General features: G+C 45.3%; 1 protein-coding gene across 1 annotated transcript; it reads left to right on the top strand.

The window, feature by feature from the left end:
- The first annotated feature begins 1,501 nt into the window (after positions 1–1,501).
- LOC111443855 lies at positions 1,502–2,656 on the top strand. The gene has a single exon (XM_023081683.1). It carries the CDS (start codon positions 1,502–1,504, stop codon positions 2,654–2,656), a length of 1,155 nt encoding a protein of 384 aa, XP_022937451.1.

A 2,656-nucleotide genomic window follows, 5' to 3' on the forward strand; every position in this document is an offset into this window, starting at 1 on the left:
GCTGCCGTGACGGTTACTAGTTCTAGCGGGTGTCCGGCCTAAGGGGCTCCCAGAGTATGCTCACCGGATAAGGAAAGTGGCTCAGTGGTGTGTGAACTAGCTGGTGAGCCTATACTCGCACATATGGGCTGTGGGTAGAGTATATGGTACACGTCCAAAATTACTCGTTAGAACAGCACCGTAGGAAAAACGGAGTGAAAAATAGGTCCCATAATCTCATTGCATGTGATTGTTGCATTTAACCCCAATAGTGGGGTCACTTACTGAGTATTTCTTTAAATACTCAAGTCATGTGCTACTACATTTTCCAGGTTAAGGCACGACATTCCTGTATGGCTGACGACGACATCGCAACTCGACATTCCTGTTCTGTCGTTTTTAAGATGTTTTCGAAACACATAAGACCATGGTTGTGTTTTAAGTTAAAGGTAATGTTTTATGGAATTTAAATAAAGTCTTATGCTGTTTATTATACAGTAGCGAATTTACTTCTTTTAAGTAGAAAATTTCGGGTGGTTACAAAAGATACCTCCTTAAATTAAGAAGAAAATTTTGGGTTGTGCGAGCGCCCTGGGGACTCACATTCACACGTGTGAGTCGTGTGTAGGGAAGTACTACACATCCAATTTGTTCGAGACTGGAGGCCACCCCTAAGATGATTAGAGATAGGTCCCTACTCATGATTGCATGTGTTTGCATTAGCATGACCCCTATAGTGGGGTCACTTACTGAAGGTCGTGTGCCATATTGTTTTTTTTTTCAGGTAAAGGCAAGGCGCCCATGTACGGTTGACGGTGGCATCGTGATTAGAGACTGTGGCGCGTGCATAGGATAGTTGCATATTTAATTCCTAGTCTTGGTTAGGATAGGGCGTTTGCATTTCATTCACTTAGATTAATTAATTTGTAATCGTTTTATTTTATCTTTTGAACTCCAGCACGATGTTTGAAACACGTAAGTCCGGCAGTGTTTTCCAATGTTTTAATGTATCCTGAAATTTTAAATTTTTCCGCTAATAAAGATGAGCATGCTTAGATTTTTATTCTGCATTAGAGATGAGCACGAGACGTTAGTGGCGACTCTAGATATGTGGAAATTTAGGGTCGTTACAGTTGGTATCAGAGCTCTAGGTTTTAGATTCTGTAGACTAGCCTACGATGTAGGCTTGGCACGCTCCACGGTCCCAACGTCGATGCCCCATCACCGTCAGGTACGCCTTGCATAAGATAAGAAAAGAGAAACGTTTTAAAACTCGCATGCATTTTTTTTTTTATGTTGACATTACTGATATGGTTGTGATATTCCACGTATTTATTTAAAAGTATGATGTCATGTGTTGCATGCTGAGTAATTTTGTTAGTAGCATGATAGGATGCTTAGCATGATGAATGTTTACTTCTTTGGCGTTACGATGTATTGTATAGTGTGCGTATTGTTATTTATATATATGCATACTATTAAGGCCTTAGACTTAAGCAACCTTATATTGGTTTATAGAACCATGCCCAGAGGACGAGGAAGAGGAAGAGGAAGAGGAAGAGGAAGACGAGGATGGGGGCGACCCCGTCGTAGAGAAGTAGGACGAGGTGTGGCAGTAGGGGGCCCACCTCAAGAAAGATCAGAGACTGGGCCGGTAACAGTTACGCCGCCCCCAGTCTTACCGCCAGTTGAGCTACCTCCTCAAGCTCCACTACTAGCTGAGCCTCCACCACCAGTAGAACCTCCACCCCAGCCTACCCTACCACTCCAAGTCGCACCTGAAGCTGCACCCCCAATGGGTGGAGTAGATGTTAATACCAGGTTAATGTGTGACTCGATCCAAGCCCTAATTCAAACCTTGGTAACCAATCAACAAGCCAGTCTACAACAGGCCCAGGAACAAGCCAAAGCACAGGCCCAGGCACAGGTACAGGCACAGGCACAGGCACAGACCACTGCTCAGGCCAATGCCCCAGTAAACCCTCCACAACCTGTTAGATGTTCAAACTGGATAAGGGATTTCAAGAGATACGACCCTCGACCATTCATTGGTTCCCTAGTAGACCCCATAGAAGGCCAAATGTGGATTGCAGCGGTGGAAACCACCTTTGAGACTATGGAGTGCCCAGAGAACCAAAAGGTCGCCTGTGCAACCTTCGTCCTACAAAAGGACGCAGAGATATGGTGGAGAGATAACAAGACTCTTCTTAACCCAGAAGGGGGACCAATGAACTGGGAACGATTTAAGGAGGCCTTCCTTAAAGAATATTATCCTAAGTCAGAGCGACTCAAAAAGCAGCAGGAGTTCGCCCACCTGGTACAGGGCAGACTCACGGCGGAGAAGTACAACCGAGAGTTTAATAGACTCAAGAGATTCGCACCGTCCATGGTGGACACTGAGGAAAAGATTTCAGAGAAATTTGTATTGGGTTTGGTACCAAGAATCCGCCGCATGTTGGAGGCGTTTAACCCAAAGACCTATGAGGAAGCCTTGAGAACTGCCAAGGCTTTAGAGAAACCAAAGGATGAGAAACGACGTGAAGAGCCAGTTATAATTGGGCAGAAGCGTCCTCATGAATCAGGAAGCTCTGACCGTCCACCACCAGCACATAGGCACCGTTCCAATAACAGACCCGCTCCTAGATGGGATAAAGCGACGCCCTCCCCGACGTACTGA

This window comes from Cucurbita moschata, unplaced genomic scaffold (assembly GCF_002738365.1).
Source record: "Cucurbita moschata cultivar Rifu unplaced genomic scaffold, Cmos_1.0 Cmo_Scf00006, whole genome shotgun sequence".
NCBI lineage: Eukaryota > Viridiplantae > Streptophyta > Magnoliopsida > Cucurbitales > Cucurbitaceae > Cucurbita > Cucurbita moschata.